Below are 19,435 nucleotides of genomic sequence, written 5' to 3' on the forward strand. Positions count from 1 at the left end.
TTTAAATTTAGATTTAAAATACAAATGGAAACTATAAAGCCCACCGTTAATAAAAAATTCATATTTTTATTACTCATTAGAGATGGATTGAAAAACTCGGAATTGTGTTGTTTTTTTTTTTTTGTGAAGTATTTGAATTGAAAATTTATGGAGAATTATATAACAACAGGTTAAAAATATTTACAGTAATTATTAAAAAATGAAACTTTCATTTTTTTTATCAAAAAATGCGAGATCAAAATGCGTTAAAATGTAAAAAATCCAGAGTCTCTAGAGTCGGAAGCAGTAGGCTAAAGTTGCGTCACTAGCCTCACAGATACTGCAGACCAAAGGCAGGGAAGAAGCACTCTGGGGCGTAGAGTAATATGTTGGGAAGTGACAAAGGAGTTATGGAATAGAGATACCATTCTATCAGGGTTGGAGCTGCATCCGGCCTTAAGCATAATATGCTTAAGTATTAGATTAAGGTTTGTAGAAATTAGTACATTCTGAATTGTAATTGTTCAAGTTATTGTGTTGTTTTTGTTTTCTTTTATAATTGCAGTTTTTTTTATGATTACCGGTGTTATGAATATCACGGGTAATATATATGTAATATATATGAACTTGTAATATTATGTAAAAAACTAATACGGGATGAACTTTTAGCTTAATAATAACTTTTGCGTCAGTCATATTCACCTGTGTAATTTGTGCCGGATAAACCATGTACCTGTAAGTAGCTTCTTAGAATAACGTAATTTACGCCTTATTATGAATTAAATTGCGGTGACAATGAACACAAGTGTGGGTCGTGTTGAACTAGTGGTCATCACCGATTTGTTACCGGTAAATATTGTATATAAATGTTAGTTATATTGTGTTTATTGTGTAATATTAATAACCGACTGGTTGTGGCGGTGTGCGCGAATTGTCCCGTTGCTCTGAGTTGGCAGTCATGGCCGAATTGAGATATTTTACGTATATTAATTTATTGTGTAATATATTTTGTAAACTGTATTTTATAATAATCTGTGTATTGTTATAATATTAGCTAATTTTGTTGTGCTCGCGGGCATCATTTATTATGGCGCTAAGCTTGTGATCATAGTTGTTTTGGACTGTGTTGATAGTAATATGGTTGTAAATAATGTAATTAGTTAGTGATTTCATTGTATTCTTTTATATTCGAAATTCCATATATTTTTTGTATAAATAATGTTAGCATTAGTAACTTCTGCATCCCCAACAGCTTGAAGATGATCAATCAAGCGCTGAACACAGCACGGGAAAAAATTATACTGTTAGAGACTTCAAAAAATAAAGGAAGTAGGGACGAAACGTGGCGACGTCTTAAGACCAGGCAGGCAGCCTCTTTGCCTATGACATCTTAGCTCGCCCGCACCAAGAGCGGGGGAGTCGGGGTACTTCCGATGATGGCACGGAGATCCCTGATGGTATGAGAGGGCGGGTTGACAGGAAGGGCATGCGAAATGCATGCCTGGAACCTCGTAGGTTAGAGCCGGAAAGGGGCACCTTAGCTAGCCACAAGCGGAAGTCGGGTTGTTCTTATGATCCAGGGGAGACCCCAATGGGTGCCTCTGAAAGGGGCCAAGTTAGGATGGGGCAATCTGCTGCCACGACACTCCGGAACGATCGAGGTAATGTTTTATGACTGTACCGGTCACTCTGAGAGTGTTTAAAAAAATGCCTGTATTACATAATATGGAATTCATATTTATGTGCTTCGATTGCTTTAATTCATTACCTATTTTTTATATAAGCCATATAAGTACCATATAAGTACTTCTATAAGTCCATTCAAGTACCATATAAGTATGATCATATATTTTGGCGCCGATCCAAAAAAAAATTTTAAGGAATTAATTAAGTATTTGGACGAAACTATTTCTTATTTTATAGCGCATTTTGATGTCGGTTCCATTTCGTAATTTTCTGTGTTTGATTAATAACGATAAGTTATTCGGCGGAGTTAATGTACTTCTTTTTTGTGATACTTGTATAATACAGCTGCCTCCAGTCAAAGGCCATTGGTGTTTTTTTTCAACCTCCTTGGTATGCAGTAGAAATAAATTTGTGGCATCAGTTTTTATTATGTGAGCTATCAACAAACATGAGACAAAGAAATCTCATGGAGTTCATTGATTTATTAAATAACTTGCGTTTTGACGAAATTACAACTAGCTAATTGGAAATATCGAAAAAGGAGGGTATTTTTTATAGACAAATTTGCAGATGGAAATTCTGTAAGAATATTTCCAACTATTAAATTAGTTGATGAATATTATCGTAGTGTGACTGATATGATATCAAAAACAAATGGAGTTTATATTACTAACGCTACTGATGAATCACGAGAAGCAGCAACATATGGGAAAATCCCCCTCGGGATTGTTATTCCAACAGACGTCAATAACTGTGGTGGCTTGTTGATATTTTCAAAATCATGACACCACCACGAAAAGCAGCTGCGTCGATTGCAGAAGATTTATTACAGTCGGATTAATAGAAAAACTGTTCTGCAAACAAACATAAAAATTATACGGGTCGGATCGTCGGCTCTCCTTTTTGATGTCGGTTTAAAAATTAGGCGTACAACTTTTTTCCGTTTTTTCAGTTTAACAATCTTGAAGACAGTTTTATATTCGTTTTAAATTCAATAAATTTGAATAAATGTTACTCTTCTAATTTATATAGTAAACAGTTCAGAAATTTTGTCGTTGAATATGAACTAAAGCGATATACACTGATTCTGAAATATGTTCGTATTCTTTTCAGCATCGTTAAAAGTGAACGATTTAAAAAAAGCATTTCCCAAGGTAAGCTAATACCTAAGGGGTACATCCCTTCCGGTCATGCTACTCCTTTCAGTTTCATTCTTTCGATTTCATTAATACATTTTTTTTCCCTGTACCAATTTAGAGATAATTGCGAAAGGCAAAGTTATTTTTCATAGCTAGATTAAAAATTAAACAATTAATAAATAAACTGGCTCCGTTTATATATTCGACTCACTTTTTAGAGAAGAGAGAGCAAAATATTTCGTAGTGGGTAACATACTACCTAATAGGAACACCAATGGGGAGGATTCAAGTTTTTAAATCTTCCGATTTTGAGTTCATATTTTCAAACCCTTTTATAGTTTAACTTAAATATTATTATGCAAAAACCGTAAGTAAATTTTATCATAATATTCATATGAAAAGGAGCTTCTGTTGAATTTGAAATATTATTAACAAAAAATATTTTTTGTTACTTTTCTTAAATACCCAATTAGGATTTACCTTGCGAAATTTCAGCTTTCTTTCTGAAAATAGAAAGATTAATGATAAGTTATCATGTGTAAACTTTCTCCTTTTTTTAGCCCAGGTATTAAAATTAATAAACCAGATTTATAAATAATTGTTATTATTATTAAACACCGACGCTATCTCATTAAGATTTATTAATTATTCATTCAGTACACGAATTAGTATGAGGATAATTAGTAACAAGAGAAGTTATTAAATTGTTGTTAGTAAATTGTTATTGTTAATAATAACTAGTGAAATTCTATTTATCAGTTAATTACATTTTCATATTATACATGCTCTTATGCAGGTAAAATTTAACATTAACATTTGTCATTAAAGATCCATAAACTAAAAAGTATTGCAAATAAAAATATTTAAAATAAAATTTTGCACCACTGTTGTAAATTTCTAAAAGTATCAAACTAACATAAATTTTTTAAAAATTACCAAAACCCTTAAATTATAAGTAACTTCAATTTAGTTATTTTACACTTTATTACATAAACATCAGACTAAAGCATTTAAACTAATTTAATTATGTACTCCAGCCAAACATTTATACACTACAAAAAGTCATTAATCAGTAGTTTAAAGAGAGGTTTTTTGCATATTTTATTGAAGCAATCAGTGTTTATGATTATAGTAATTTACTATAAATTTTTATTGGAAAATATGGGTGATAAGCTTCTAAAAGGTTTTGAATTATCTGAGTTATCGTAATAAAATTTCTCTCTTTATGCTTGTAATATTATAAAATTAAAAATTTCTTGACTTTTGCATAAAAAGATGCAAGTTGACAAATATTTCATGAGGTAAAATTAAGAATCTCCAGGTTAGATTGACAATTTTTTGAAAAATAACATTTTCTTTTTCTTTAAACATTCCTAAGGCAACCGGTCCTCGCCGTTAAACAAAACATAATCACGTCGGAGTGTCATGGCAGCAGTCTCTGCCCACCCTAGTTAGCCCCCTTTTGGGGCTAATTTCCCAATTTCACTACGACACACCGACTTCCGGATAGCCGATATGCCCTTCCGCTAAGGAGCTAGCCATCCCATCACTCTAACAGTTCCAGATGTGCGTTTCGCACATCCTTCACTTCGCGATCCACTCATACCTTGAGGGTTCTTTATGCCATCATCGGGGAGTCCCGACTCTCCCACTCTTGAATGTGGCCGGACCCGAACACCCTAGACAAAATGACTACCTTCGACTTTTTTTTTTTTTTTTTTGAAAAATAACCTGTTCTTTAGTAATCTTCGTGAATTTCTTCTGAAAAATTTGAAATATTCTGATACTTATAACGTCAAAATATCATGTATTGGATGGTTTCGTTGTTAAAGAAATATTATTCAAAAAAATCATATACTCTCTATTTAGCAATTCAAACTAATGGTATCATATAAAAGAGGTGAAACTCTTATTATTACCGAGTAGAAATATATGACATGGTAAGTACAATTTTATATATATATATATATATATATATATATGTGTGTGTTGATTAACAACTTCAAAAAAGGTGATTTCATTTGGTCCGTGTGTATTTTGTAATATATATACGAGAATATTCAACATTGATCTATATCGGTCATTTTAGAAATTTTTTCTATATGTAACCTACGTTTTTTTCTCTATGTAACGTAAGTAGAAGATTAAAAAAATTCTAAAAATGAATTGAAAATATTTACCAAATCAATCTTTTTGTTCATAGTTTGATTTTTAAATTGCAGTGATGTTATTCTAATATTCAAACTAATTTTATGCGAAAAAAGAAGAAAATTAGTTGCAAAACTTATTTAAAAAAATGCAATATCTGTTTAGTGTAATATCTGTTATCTCAAGATTTCGCTTAATTAAAGGCATATTTTTCTTAGCTAGATTTGTTAACAATTAAAAAATAAATATATTTCGCACCCCTACCTCAAGAAATGCTCTAAACTACTGTTATATTGTGACGTTACAGGTAAGCGGTAAAATTTAATAAATTAATAATATTTTAAAGTGTAAAAATATTACTAGGTCTCGGTGGGTCACGAAACTCGATCGCCCCGTTTATTCGGTACCTGGTGCAATAAGTCTCGCAGCTACCAGCCTACAAACCGTACAAAAAAAATTTGCGAAATTTATTCTATACAAGTTGAAAGATTATATTAGTTTAGTTAGTGCCGACCGCCACACCCGTGCGAATTAAATACGGTATGCACGCGCGCTTTAGTTACAGTAGTTGAATTAAATAAATGAAAAAACATTTTATTTACATAAAATGATAAATACTTTAAATTAAGTTGTGTGTGTGTGTGTGTGTGTGTGTGTGTGTGTGTGTGTGTGTGTGTGTGTGTGTGTGTGTGTGTGTGTGTGTGTGTGTGTGTGTGTGTGTGTGTGTGTGTGTGAAAGCCGTGTATATCAGAAACAACTCACAATTGTAGGACTTTCCCGTCACACGGCTAAAGCCGCGTTCCGCGGTTTACAACTTGTTTTATTTATTACAACTGTGTTGTCAACTTTTTTTTAATTTATACATAATTTTCTTATATAACATTTTTACTGAAGTTGATATATACATATTTAATTTAGACTGGATTTTGTTTGTATTTACATCTGCTGCTTTTTACAAATCATTTTTATTTTACGACTGGTTAAAGTGAGATCTACTGTCTACCATTTTATTATATTCTAACAGTAATGTATCAGTAAAATTTACGTGATTATGATCAACCATATTTGATTATAATTTCATGAAGATCAATGCTTTTTATATTTTTAAATTTAATTTCGTTTTAATAGATATGAAGGAGTTCATCGCTTATTTTTCTTCAGACTGTATTAAGGGGTGTTCTTATAAGGTTATGTGATAAGCTGGGTGCATAATTTGTTATAATTTAAGATCACTTAGTGGTTTTCTATTAAACGAAAACCTTATAAAATTGATTTTTTATGCTTTGTTGTAAAAATTTATGTAAATTAAGTAATTATTTAGTACCTTCTTTTAAATTTTAATTAACGCTAATCACACTAATAATAATATTCCATGTTTTTTTAATTACTTTCTTTCAGAAAATTGTTGATTTTAATAATTTATAATTTAATTTATTTTTTAATTTATAATTTTATTTGTTTTGAGAAAACATTTATTTTAATAAAAATTGAATTAATTAATAAATTTTGCCTTTGAGATAACTAAAAAGTATCTCCAACCATTCTCATTTAAAAAATTAATTATTAAATATTTTTTGTTGAAATTTATTGTACAAAGATTACCTTTTCCGTTAGATAAAAATAATTTAAAAAAAATTAAAATATTAAAAAAATTAATTAACCAAATGTACAAATATAAACTAAAAAATAACAACGAAATAATAATGAATAGCAAAAACAAACTTAATTAAAAATAATTTGGAGGAAAGCTAGAAGAATGCAAAACAAATATTCATATAATATTTACAGTATTATATTATATTATTATTATGCTTTTACGGCCAACATGGGACCACTTAAGTCAATTTTAGTTGGATCTTTTCTTAGAAAAGCGTGCTATTTTACTCTTTCGAGTTGCCCAGTATTTCTTCATCCGTTCAGATCTTGCTTTCTTTTCTTCATCCGTAAACACCCTCTTCGTTGTATTTTGTCGTTTGTCTGTCTTTTGTTTAAATCTAATGCTTTTATCTTTTAGCTTTGTAATTTTTCCAGTTTTATTCTGTAGGTCAGTCAGGGAAATTCCCAATTCTTTCATATCTTCTCTAATTTCTTTGATCCATCCTACTTCTAGCTTTTGGAAGCAGAGCTTTTCAATGATATTTCTTGACAGTCTTGTTTGCGGTGTCCTTATGAGATGACCGAAGAAAGAGATTCTTTTTTTCCGCATAGTATCAGTAACAGGCTCTATTTCTCGATACACCACCTCATTTGGCACAATCCACCATTGGCCTTCTTTTTGGTGTTTTTTATTGATACACGTTCTGACAATTCTCCTCTCTATTTTCAGAATTTTTTCAATTCGGTTTTTTTGAGTGATTTTGAAAAGGGTCTCGCTTCCGTAGGTGACTTCTGGCTGTACTACAGTTTTATAATGTTTAAGTTTTGTTTTAGCAGAAAGGCATTTTTTGTTATATGTTGACCAAGTTAATTTTTGGGATTTAATCATTTTATTTGTCCTGTTTTGCCATGTCACTTTTTCATTTAAATTATAAGTTATTATTTCCCCTAGATATTTAAATTGTTTTACTATTTTAATTTTTTGATTGTTTACCGTAATGTGCTCTATTACCAGAGGATCTATGGCCATTAGTTCAGTTTTTTCGAAAGAGATATGAAGCCCTATCTTTTGTGCTAGGTTTTGAAGGCTCATGATTTGTGTTTTGGCTTCTTGAATATTATTTGCTAAAAGAGTGAGGTCATCTGCAAATCCTAGGCAATTTAGTGTGATGGAGTTTTTCTTAGTACCCATTTTTATATTTTTGGGATTTATTTCATACCATTACAGTATTATAATAAATAATTAATTTAATTATATTAAGTATGTCTTCCATTTTTTCGTATTTGGATTTTGAATGTTATAATATTATACAGTTCATTGATTGTTAAACTGAATATTTGATAGAGAAAAATTTAGAAAGAACAATATTCTCATTCGACGAATAGAAATGATAACGATGAAGATATAGCTAAGCAATTAAAATCTAATTTTATTAATAATTCATCAGATAAAGTTTTGTTTGTGTTTAGCGAGGAAGTTTTTCTCGATAAAGTATCTCAGTTAGATCCATCCAGGTAATAATTGTTAAAATTTGGGAGGCTGTTTGAAATGGTTGACTTTATATAAAAAAATTTAAATAATGAAAAACGCTAGCAAAAGTTGATTACGTTTTTTTTCAAAACGGATAGTTGGTAAAGCAGTTTAAAATATCTCTTTTTATTTTTATTGAAAATACTGATTCAAATATGATTAAATAATTTTAATTAGTAAAATTATTATGATTGAATATGTATTTGCTAATAAAGTTATTATTAAATTTCCTGCAATTATACTTGCTGTTAATCGTACTGCTAATGAAATTGATCGAATAATAATATATGAAGTATATTTGTTCTCCATCCAGAATATTAATAAATTATTAAAAATTAATATAATGTAATCAAGAATATATTAAATTTACACCTACAATAATTATATTAATAAAACTATTTATTACAATAACAAGTTAAAAAAAATATACGTTTTCATATTATTAATTAAAAAAATAAATATATATATAATTTAAGTAATATTTAATTAAACCGCCGAGTTAGTCTAGTGGTTAAACTCGTCATCACAAAATCAGCTGATTTTGGAAGTCGAGAGTTCTAAGGTTCGAGTAGAGGCATTTGGTTTTATAAGGATTTGAATGCCAGATTGTGGATACCGGTGTTCTTTGGCGGATGGGTTTCAATTAAACACACTTCTCCAGGAGTGGTCGATCTGGGTGTGTTTCAGATTACATGTTTATCGGTACATTTATACAATATATATTGCACTACATCTACACCTACGTCGGGCCTGGCAAACCGGTAACAATAATTGTATTTGTCTACACATACCCCCGCGCGCGCGCGCAAACCCGGTAGTAGCTGGAAAATTAATTTGAGAATTGTATATTAAATAATAAATATGTTAAAATATTAATGATGGAGATGAGTATTAATATGAGTATGAATAAAAAATAGTTCAGATTATTTATTTAGTTGACATATTTTACAAAATTTTATTAAGTGTAGAAAAAAAAATTAAACAAAGTTGTACTATTATTAAAAGATTTATCATTGTTTTAGAAAACCCAACGTTATATTTCCATACCATTGAAAACTCGAGCTGTAGGTGAGAAATTACTGGAACGTATTCCTGGCGAATGGTAAGGAATTAATATATTATGACTTTTTTTATAAATCTATTATTTATTTAAATAGTTTATAAAAAATCATATTTACTTAACGCAAACTAAAAAATATTTAACGCAAACTAAAAATAAATTTAAATGTGTGTTTAATATTATTAAAAACAATTCATTACTGGTTATTTATGTAACCGCTTATAAAGATTTTAAATAATATTTTTGGCATTATATTTGATAAAGTTTATATTCAGTTAAATAGTTGCCCTTAATCAATAACAAACTTTATATACGCTACTAAAAAAAAATGTACAATTGTTTCAAGGAAAGTTAACATTATTAAGTATACAACACTAATTTAAACACGAAAGTAACAATATTTATTCAATTAGTAATCAATACAGTAATAAATCTAAAACAGATAATAATCACTTGCAGTAATATCATGTGTATTATTGTACAAAATGTCTATATTTCCCTAGTAAAGTTCACAGAAATACATATAACAGTTAATTTAATTCTAAACTTGTTGCTTCTACTATATTATTAAATTTGATATCAAAATAAATCTTGATCTAATAAAGCAGTATTGATTAGTAAAAGTAATAATTTTACATGCTAAATAATTTAAACTTTAATATATAAAATATTGATTACAATACACATATTGTTTGTAAATTGGCTTTTAATTTAATAGAGATCATACGAAAGACCTCTATGAAAAACAACATATTTTTCATGATATCAGTGATTTTTTTTTAATACATTTTTGTGGTTATACTTTGTTGTTACATTATTTTCAATTTTAATTGAACTATTTAGGTTGCTATTTATTGATATAATTTTAAAATGTTGGTGTTAATAAATTATAAATTTTCCAAACCTTAGCGTAAATCAGAACGGAGAGCTTAGTCAGTTACTTTTACACGGATTTGAATACTAGATCGTGAATACCGGTGTTCTTTGGTGGTTGGGTTTCAATTAATTACGCATCTTAGGAATGGTCGAACTGAGACTGTACAAGACTAAACTTCATGTACACTCATACATATCATCCTCATTCATTCTCTAAAATATAATCTGAAAGGTAATCAGAGGCTAAACAGGAAAAAGAAAGAAAAAAAAAGATAAGGTATAATTTTATCACATTTACCGCTTGTGTGGTTTGATCATGTTTGGTTTTAAAGAACATATTTTTAAGTCTAACCTTAAAATTGTATTAATAAATTAAAAATATGCTACTGTATTTATCGGATTATATATAAATTAATTTTGGTTCAGTAATAAAAATTTAAATAGCGTTTGATTTCTTACCCACCGGGTTGGTCTAATGGTGAACGCCTCTTCGCAAATCAGCTAATTTCAAAGTCGAGAGTTCCAACATTCAAATCCTAATAAAGGCAGTTACTTTTACATGGATTCGAATACTTGATCGTGGATGTCTGTGTTCTTTGGAGGTTGGGTTCCAATTAACCACACAGCTCAGAAATGGTCGACCTGAGACTATACAAGACTAACTTCCTTACACAAATACACATCATCCTCAATCATTCTTTGAAGTAATACCTGACAGTGATTCCCGGAGGGTAAACAAGAAAAAAAAATAGCGTTTGGTTATATTAGTAACTCGTAAATAGAAAGTGCACATTTTAGGTTGATTTCATAAAAAAGCTACGTATTGTAATGGGTACCATGATTCGACATCCGGAAAATTTTGACATACATTCGCGTTTTACATCCCTCAGACCCCAAAACCACGGTCAGTTCAAAGATATATATATATTTCACTTTCTTGTAGACACAATAACTGACGTAATTTTGCGCCATTCACTTTCAAATTGACACATAAAATATAACGACCCAAAATCTCAATCGAGTTGTTAATGCGTAAAATCGGACGATGGGTGTGGAATGGAGGGGGGGGACTTTTTCGAAAAAAATAAATATCGCTGTAACTTTTCCATTAATTAAAATATCGAATTCGTTTAAAGTTCATACTATTCTTTGGATAAAACTTATCTAAATAAAGTCCTTTGATATCACCAACCATTTAGTTCTCTAAACATTAACTAAAACTTTTGTCTGAAACGATTTTTGATATGACCAACTCTAACGGCAAGGGATGACCAAAATGTTGCTGGAATTGTAAGAAGAAGGCTTTGTCTTATGCTAAACATGAAACATTTTTCAGATGCAACCATTGTCGTATGGAGTAAATTTGAAGTTTTTCGTAACTTTAAGGTGGAAATCTTTTTTATCTCCTACTTAGTACCGGTAAAATCTACTCTGCCTTCCGGTGTACCGAAAGGAATTTTTTTTTCATTAAAATAAATAGCTGAAACTCGTCACATTGATTATTTTTACGTCACGTTGCGTGCAAAATGCTTAATATTTTTTCTTTCCCGTCTAGATAGCGCTATAGCTCTAGAAGGGAAAGAATTTTAATTGGTCCAATTTGAGCATTTACGGTTTTCACCAAATTTTGACATTTTAACACCTGAGGAACCCAAAAAACTAAATAAATAAATAAAGCGAATTAAATATGGTATGCGCGCGCCTTAGTTAAAATATTCCTGGAAATGGTTGGTGCAAAGAATTCAAACTCTGGCAGAGGCTATGAGAAAATTTTCCTTTAATAAAAAGATTATTTGGTTTCTTTCCCCGAGTTTCAAACGGAATTGGAATCAATTAACTTCAAAATGAAATCAAAAAAGGAGTACATACCTTTAAATTTTTGTAGGTAATTAAAAAAAAAACTTAAATAATTAAAAGAAGATGCAGTTTAAATATTTCCGATTTTTCTCGTTATTACAAAATCATTTACTAAACTTTAAATCCATCATGAAAAATATTGACTAGTATAAATTCTACAATTTTTCTTGTACTTCATTTTAAAATTTAAAATTTTTTTTATTCTTGTGTGAGTCTACAGGGTAGTTTTTCTTTTTTTTTTAGATGTAGTTGATAGGATTTTTGTGATTACACACAACATATATTGTATAATTTTATAGTTCATACATTACGTTCGTATATCTTTTTAATAAGATGTATAAAAAATAAAAGCACTTAACACTTTTTTTTATATAATGTTATTTATTTTTTTCGTTATAAAATTATAACTGATTGAACAGTACTTAAGGATATTTTTAAAAATTCCCAGAATATCAGAAGTTATGGTATAAAATAAAATATATTATACAAAACGTACTACTACGTTCCTTATTTGTAAAATAAACATGACAAAAGTAGTAAAAATTAAATTTATATTTCAGAATTTTATTCATAAAAAACAGTTTTCATTCTATAAAATAGTTTAAATTTTAAGTTTTTCTCAATAGAGAAAGAAAGAGATTAGGCCAAATCAAGTGTCACAAGAACATCATGTCACATTTGTAATTTGCAGCAGTGGACAGACCCTGCGGGAATACAAACCATGTAACATTTAATGACAGAGTGTTGGTAGAACATGTTACTAACATTTAACATCTACAGTGTTTTTAAAATTAAAAAAACCAACATATTTTAAAAATTAACAAAATTATTCTAGTGAAAGCAATTTTTGATTAAAATGATTTTCTTTCAAAAAATTTTACGTAATAAAGTTTAGAATTGCTTGTAATTTATTAAATAAAAATATATTTTCAGAAATTAAGTTTTAGTTTTCAATTTTAAACCTACACAGCAGAAAATACGAGTATAAACGGATAATGAAATTTATAAATTTAAATTTTTGAGAGTTTAATCCATTTTTACTTCCTTCTGCGAAGTAAAAGAAGTATTATGATTGCGAAAAATTTCAGTTTACAGATTTCATCGGAAATATCCATTTTGATCACCCTCTATCCATATTTTGATTAATTTCGGCGTCATGTCTTTGCGTACGTACGTACATATCTCGCATAACTCAAAAACTATTGGCCGTAGAATGTTGAAATTTTGGATTTAGGACTGTTGAAACATCTAGTTGTCACCTCTCCTTTTGATTGCAATCAACTTGACCAAAAATGTCCAAAAAAGCCCAACATTCAAAAAAAAATATATTTTGGAATTTTTCTTAACTGCATTAATAAGCTCTCATTGAGAGATTTTCAATGATATATCATAAGTGGTATATATATTTTTTCATTGATTCCAGAGTTATAGCCAAATAAAATTTAATTAATGAAATATTTTGATGTTAAGGCAAAGTCTGGAATGCAAAGTCTTCGAACATCTGTTCGAATTCGACTTTGCATTTTTTTTTTGTTTTTTTTTACTTTCTTTTTTAATTTAAATATATTGATTTATTAATAATTATTATCCTGTGATTGTAAAACATTTTACAATAAATAATAATTCAGTAACAATAAAGTAAATCTATGAAAAAAATCAGAATTTGTTAGTAAACTAAAATTCTGTGTACTTTTCATTTAAAAAAAATGTATATGTAATTTAATAGACGTACAAGGAAGTCGTGTAGTGTCCAGATAAGATTTTTAATAAATGGATTAATTCAACTTAACTGTTGTAATTTAAATACAAATGTTTTATTAAAAAAAACTTTTTTTTTTAATCTGCTGAAGTGAAAAACTCTCCTAACTTTTATCGGTTAATTCAAGGCTGTCAATCTGGTACGAATTCACAGAGAGGTTTGTTTATTTTTCTAATGATTTTTTTATTAAACGGGTTTCATTTGCTTTTAGGTCTCGTTAAACCTCCGATTTGAGAGTTTTTTGGTTGAATTAACAGAAAATACAATATGTTCAGTATTTAACTGTATTAATGTATTTAATTTGTCTTTTTGTGTTCACTTTTGTATTAAGTGTAACGACACTTAATACAAAAGTAAAAGTTTTGTAGTAATACAAAATCAAAAGTAACGACTTTTGATTTTCTAAATAAAGATTTTATAACAATAATTTCATTAAAATTGCCCTTCTCTTAAAAAATAATACTGAAATAATACATTCAGTTACACTGTACATACATTTTTGTATATAAAAACAGAAAGTGCGTAATATAATGCAAAATAAAGCAATTAGGGGTTAACATTAATACCATAATTTACGATAAGGCACATGAGTATAGACACAACTGGTTTTTGTATCTTTAACGTGTTGATCATAATACGAGTAGAGAAAAAAATGAGTTTGAATTATGCATTCCAAGAATGAAGGCAATTAAGTAGACCGTGGCAATGATGGGTGTCTGTAACCAGTAAAACCGTTACCCCAGAAATCGTGAAATGAAAGTGGAAATAAATAATAAATATATAGAGATATAGTCAAAATATCATTCTGTAAATGATTCATAAAGGTTGGTTTCGAGCTTTCACTCGAAGTGGTTGCCTACAACCGACTCTATTCACATTCTTTTTTCGCCTTTCCAATTTTTTTGTTTTGTTAAGTTTTTTGTTGGTTTGTTCGTCAGTTGTCTTTGTGTTGTGTTGTTGTGTTGTTTGTTCTATTGTGTTTTTTTGGTGATTTGAGAAAGTTTATATTATTTTTTTATTTTTTATTATGAAGTTTTAATAGTCGTTGCTAAGGACTGTTTTGCCAGTCTAGTACACGCTACCTACAGGTTTCAAGTTATTACTGTATTTTTGTCTTTTCCTTTTTACTGTATTTTTACGATGTGAATAATGTGGAAAGAAAATTTTTTAAGTCCTTTTAGAATTATTAGAGATTGTTTTTTTAAATAAATTTGTTTTCAGTTGTTATTTGTTTGCTTAGTAAGAGCTGATAGTTGTTTACATTCGACTAGAGGAATTTTAAGTCGAATTTTGTTGTATACGTTTATTCAGAATATTTTTTTGGTCTTAGAATTTGAAAATTCTTTTCGAACGATTTCTGGTCTGGCTGATTCTGGAGTGTGAGCCCGTCTCCTGTTGATGATTTTTCTACTCCTGCTAGGTGACGGGTGTCCGGTTGTAGGAGGAGGAACCGGGTACCCCGGGCTGAGTTTTCTGGTGACAGTGATGGTGACCGATCGGTGAGTGTGAACTCACCGTCATTGTTGACTCCGCCAAGGGGGAGGACGGAATGATTCGGCGCTTTACGGAGGCCATCCCTCAAGTTGTGATGGTGGATAGCGTGGTGTGTTTTTGGGGGCCTGTGAGGAGGGTCGGTAACTATATACGCCGGCTAATAGAATATTTTGGCAGGAGATATGACCGTAACCTCCAGATGTTCCTTGACGGCAGTGCGTCAGATGAGCAGAAGATTTGCGTTACAGAGAAGAGGGCAGTGGGGCAACTTACAGCGACCGTCGTCGTGAAAGCGGCGGGGAGTTCCTATGCGGATCTCCTGCGGACATTTCAACCCCGTAAGGGAAGACGTACTTTGTGATGACTCTGGTCGCCACACACTCCCCTCCGTTCCTAGCCCTGAATTGCTTTACCGGAGGTCGTCTTCAGACACTCTAACTGATTCTATCTCGGTCACCACCCAGGCCTCAGTCGGGATGCCACCAATGAAAATTCCTTGGTAGACATTTACATCAGTAAAAACTAATAACTTAGCCAACACCTTCGCTTTAGGCTTCTTTCGGAACATCTGCACTTTTCCTATACTACAGCATTATCACGCTCTGAACTAGCTCACCGAGTTCGTGGAAGCACGAACCTACCCAAATTACAATATAAACGCTTGTGAAGGACAGAGTATTGGGTAAGTCCAGTGTCCTCTCGGCTCGTAAGGGTCAAGGGTGCGAGCCGAAGGTTTAAGGGTCAAGGGTCCTTCTTTGGGTGCGAGCCGAAAGGGACGCTGCTGAGCGGCTCCGCAAGGAGATTGAAGAGACGGTTGGAGGTGTCACGACGACATTGGCAGGAAGATGGGTCCACGTCCTTATCAAGGACGTGAATGCCTTAACCACAGAAAAGGAATTCGTGAGAGATCTTCTCGTGTTACCGGGGGCTCCGTGACATTTGACATATTCTCTACGAGTTGGCCTACGGAGCTACTCAATTGGTGACGCTGGACCTGCCACCCATGTTGGCGGAGAAATTGTTAAATGACGGCCTGGTACGGATCGAATGGAAGGCCTGTAGGGTTATGCGGCGGTCGTTGGAGGAATGGTGCTTCCTTTGCAGGAGTACTGGACATCGGTTCAAGTTTTGTGGTGGCCCGGATGACAGGACTGGCCAATGCTTTAATTGTGGGGAGGTCGGCCATGTCAAGAAGAACTCCCAAAAGGAGGTTCGCTGTGCTTCATGCAACACCCTCGGCTACGGTCAGGGGGCCATGCAGAGTTACACAACGGAAGTGAGGAATACACGTTGGTAAGGGTGGAACTACGGTAGCTCCAGCATGGGACAACCTCATCCAGGAAGGGTGGGAAGCTCCGGGGTCCCGTCGTCGATGAACGGATGGGGAGTCCTGATAAAGCCACAAGGGTGGAGTAAAGACCGAAGTTGCGGTGTTGGGTTCCCTTCGGAGGTCTCCTTACTAGAGGCATGGCGAGAAAATACCGAGTTCCGGCTGCTTGGGTGGGGCCTTGGGAATAGCATGGCCGGGCCCAGGGTTACTGCTCAGGTGGTTTGAGGCACTGGCCCCCCTCCCCCGGATCTGTGTTTATGCTTAAGTGCGGGTCCGGCTCTGGGGGGCGGGTTAAATAAAGAAGATAAAAAATTAATTAATTTTTAACGATTAAATATTCATGAAAAAATTACGATTGCTTTAATAGTTTTAAAACGATATTGAATATAATTTTTTATCATTAAAAAAATGTTGTGACAAGTTGTATTAGTTTATACAAAAAGTTGACAAAGTTGCTATATTTTACTATAATTTTATTTTATGATGTTTGCAAAATCTTGAGAAAATTGACTCCAAATAAACTACCTGCTCCACTCACCGGAGAGACTGACCCTAAAATTTTACCAAAACATGGCCCCGACATACACGATTCTATATGTCAGATTCTTCAAAACTGGTTTATCCAGTCAAAACCTTATTAAGCTTCAAATACATAACACACGTACGAATATTACCCGCCACAGTTTTATTTTGGTTTTTGGAGGCCCCTAGATCATGAAACGTCGAGAATTGCAAAACAAACCGCGTACTTATTTTTTGACTGATTACCAGTTACCATTATTTTCTTCTTGCTGTATAACAAGGAATGTAAAAGGGTTGCCATTATACACGGAGTTAGATTTTGTCGTTGGTTTTGGATATGAATTTGTGATGATTTCATAAAATTATTATGATTTATATATTTTTATTTTTTAATTTAAAATCGCATATTAAATACAAATATCTAGGTTCATTTACCTTGTTGCAGTTTTAATTATTTAGACATTTTTTAAGTATTTTTTATATTTAAGAAAAATGTATAATCACTTTAATACTACTATTAGCGATTGTTATTACGATTACTAAATAAATCATGTTATTCATTTTATAAACCATTAAAATAACACTGATCAAAGTACTTGATTGACTTCCGGAATCATTTTATTGTGAAATTAAAATTTCACTATTGTTAGGTTACATTTATATGACCGTAATCGCCCCAACCCATCGGGTTGGTGTAGTGGTGAACGCGTCATCGCAAATCAGCTGAATTGAAACTCGAGAGTTTCAGCGTTCAAGTCCTAGTAAAGTCAGTTATTTTTGCACGGATTTGAATACTAGATCGTGGATACCGGTGTTCTTTGGTTGTTGGATTTTTCAATTAACCACACATCAATGGTCGAACTGAGACTGTACACTTCATTTACATTCATACATATCATCCTCATTCATCCTCTGAAGTATTATCTGAAAGGTAATTACCGCATGGCTAAACAGTAAAAAAAAAAAAAAGACCTTAATCGCTCCATTTTTTTGGATACCTGTAACAGATCTCAAGTTTAATTCTGTTACAGCAACCTGTATCAAATAGATCTTTTTGAAATTATTAGATTTAAGCATAAGTCCTTTGATACTATTCTACAACCAATTGAAATCGTTTACCCCGAGCTTTCACTTCTACATTATTTTTTCATTCCATCCAGTCACTTGGTATTTATTCCATACAGAATTTGATATACCTGTTCTGGAGATACTCTTTTGTCTGTGTCTTTACCAAAGCGGTTAATAATAAAAAATTCTTTAAAGTAATCCTCTATTGGTTTTAATATGTTAGATGGTTTTCTTAGACATAGTATTTTGTATATTGTTCACTTCATTTCACGGTTTGGATTATTATAGGTTTTTTTTTCATTTTTGAAATCGTTGGCTTAATTTAGTATATATAGATATTCGGGTAAAGTGCTTTAATTTTTTTTTATTCTTAATCTATTACAATCTTAGTATATTTTGCCTTACTTTCATTAGAAATTATATAAACTCGCTAAAAATTAATTTATCAACGATCTCTATCTAAGGAAACAATTATAACATGAAATTTTGCCAATAAACAAGATTGTTTAAATGGCTGCTGAAAAAAATCGATACAATTAATATTAGAAAATTTTTTCATTCAAGCAAAAGAATTTCTAGAAATATCTGTTGAAAAAACTTATTCCGCAAAAATATATTCGAAAAAACTGCCGGTAACCTTTACTAGATTACACCGTTTATCACTTAACAAAAAACAAAAGAAAGAAGGTTAATGCGATATACTATATATAATAAAAATCTGAATCTGGAATCCATAATTTCTTTATGTTTACTTTATTGTTACCATCATTATCGTCATGAAACATCACGGCATAGGCCCTTGGGCTTATTTCAATCTCAAACTGTACAATTTTCTACAGGAATAAAAAAAATTAAAACCAACGAAGTGTAATAATTTTAATAAAACTCAACAGTTACAAAAATACAGGAAAATAGAACCCAAGAAATTCATTGCAATTAGCATTTATTTACCAGAATTTGCTACTTGTGAATTCCATCTCTTCTGAGGCCGATCTACGATCCATCGATCCAAACACATAACCCAACATTAACAGAGACACCCCCAATAAGTGAATGTTCCCGTTAATTATGAATAATATCGGCAGCGGTTGAAATAATAACGGTCTAATAACAGTTTTGATTAATTAAATAAAAAATTATTAAAATATATAAAAAAGTCGAATTGATTTTTCTTTCTTTTATTAGAGAACACTGTTCTTTTTTTCATAAATGTTTTACAGTATTTTAATTAAATTCGAAACTTATAAATGTTAAAATCTGATAAAATAAATTATTGTTTTAGATAAATATTATTATAAATAAATATAGCTTACTCACCTGTCCATGCCAGCGCTTGACCTGAAAAAAAAATTTTTTAATTAATTTAAAGAAATTGTATTTTTGTTTAATT

General features: G+C 31.1%; 1 protein-coding gene across 2 annotated transcripts in view; it reads right to left on the minus strand.

The window, feature by feature from the left end:
• LOC142328097 (uncharacterized) overlaps positions 1 to 19,435 on the minus strand; it is a 338,993-nt gene that overhangs the window by 1,787 nt on the left and 317,771 nt on the right. Inside the window, exons 5-6 of one of the 2 annotated variants that reach the window (XM_075371595.1) lie at positions 19,363 to 19,383; positions 12,515 to 12,576 (exon numbers count right to left, since the gene is read on the minus strand). In XM_075371595.1, coding sequence (XP_075227710.1) covers positions 12,545 to 12,576; positions 19,363 to 19,383 — 53 coding nt within the window. In that variant the 3' untranslated portion in view covers positions 12,515 to 12,544. Of the gene's footprint in view, positions 1 to 12,514; positions 12,577 to 19,362; positions 19,384 to 19,435 lie in introns of those variants that run through there. The other variant, XM_075371594.1, reaches the window with a different exon arrangement.

Source organism: Lycorma delicatula, chromosome 7 (genome assembly GCF_047948215.1).
Source record: "Lycorma delicatula isolate Av1 chromosome 7, ASM4794821v1, whole genome shotgun sequence".
NCBI lineage: Eukaryota > Metazoa > Arthropoda > Insecta > Hemiptera > Fulgoridae > Lycorma > Lycorma delicatula.